Source organism: Etheostoma cragini, chromosome 14 (assembly GCF_013103735.1).
Source record: "Etheostoma cragini isolate CJK2018 chromosome 14, CSU_Ecrag_1.0, whole genome shotgun sequence".
NCBI classification, from domain to species: Eukaryota; Metazoa; Chordata; class Actinopteri; order Perciformes; family Percidae; genus Etheostoma; species Etheostoma cragini.
Genome location: NC_048420.1, coordinates 709,499 through 710,173, shown reverse-complemented (window position 1 = coordinate 710,173; position 675 = coordinate 709,499). Strand labels below are relative to the sequence as shown.

The 675-nt window shown below is 39.4% G+C and overlaps 1 protein-coding gene and 1 long non-coding RNA gene across 2 annotated transcripts in view; both read left to right on the top strand.

Annotated features, from left to right (window-relative positions):
* rpa3 (replication protein A3) overlaps positions 1 to 344 on the top strand; it is a 1,883-nt gene extending 1,539 nt beyond the window's left edge. The window contains exon 4 of the mRNA XM_034891913.1: positions 104 to 344. Coding sequence (XP_034747804.1) covers positions 104 to 186 — 83 coding nt within the window. The 3' untranslated portion in view covers positions 187 to 344. The remainder of the gene's footprint in view (positions 1 to 103) is intronic.
* Positions 1 to 675, top strand: part of LOC117956704 — a 14,954-nt gene that overhangs the window by 6,135 nt on the left and 8,144 nt on the right. The gene's annotated exons all lie outside the window — the stretch shown is intronic.

The following is a 675-nucleotide window of genomic DNA, read 5'->3' as shown; positions in this document are numbered from 1 at the left end:
CCCCCCCCCCCCTCCTTACAGTTTACAACAGCAGCATTCATCAGTGTGTGTTCACCTGTGTATAATGGCAATAAAAGCATTCTATTCTATGTTGTGTCCCCAGATTTAGAGCTGTATGCTGAGGCCCTGAGAGTCCTCCATGACTTCCCCCAATATTACCCGTTTGAAGTGGCTGCCAGTGGATGAGCCTTACCATGTGAACGTGTGCTCACTAGATTCTCATCAAGTTCACTGCCCGTTGTTTTTCAGGTGGCCTGTTTTTTTGTTAAGTAAAAATTAGATTTGTACAAAAGAATCTGTATTAAGTAATTTCTGTTAGTAAAATAAAATGTGTAAAGACCAAACAAAGTGGTAAGTTTTATTTTATTTTTTATTTTGTGTGTGAAATCCTCAACGTTTTGTCCCTCTGCCGTTCAGGTAAAAACTGAAGTGCAGTTTTGCGTGGAAGAAGGCCTGCAGGTTGTTTTCCCGGCCTTTACGAACAGGAGGATGTCTCACAGCAGCCCCAAATAGATTCAATATGTGCATTTGAGTATCGTTTTAGTTTAACACAAAGTAATTCAATTATATTTATGGTATCTATTCATATTGTGTTATCTCTCAACACTTTACAGGTAGAGCAGGTCTAGACCGCTCTATAATTTACAGATATAGCAGGTCTAGACCACTCTATAA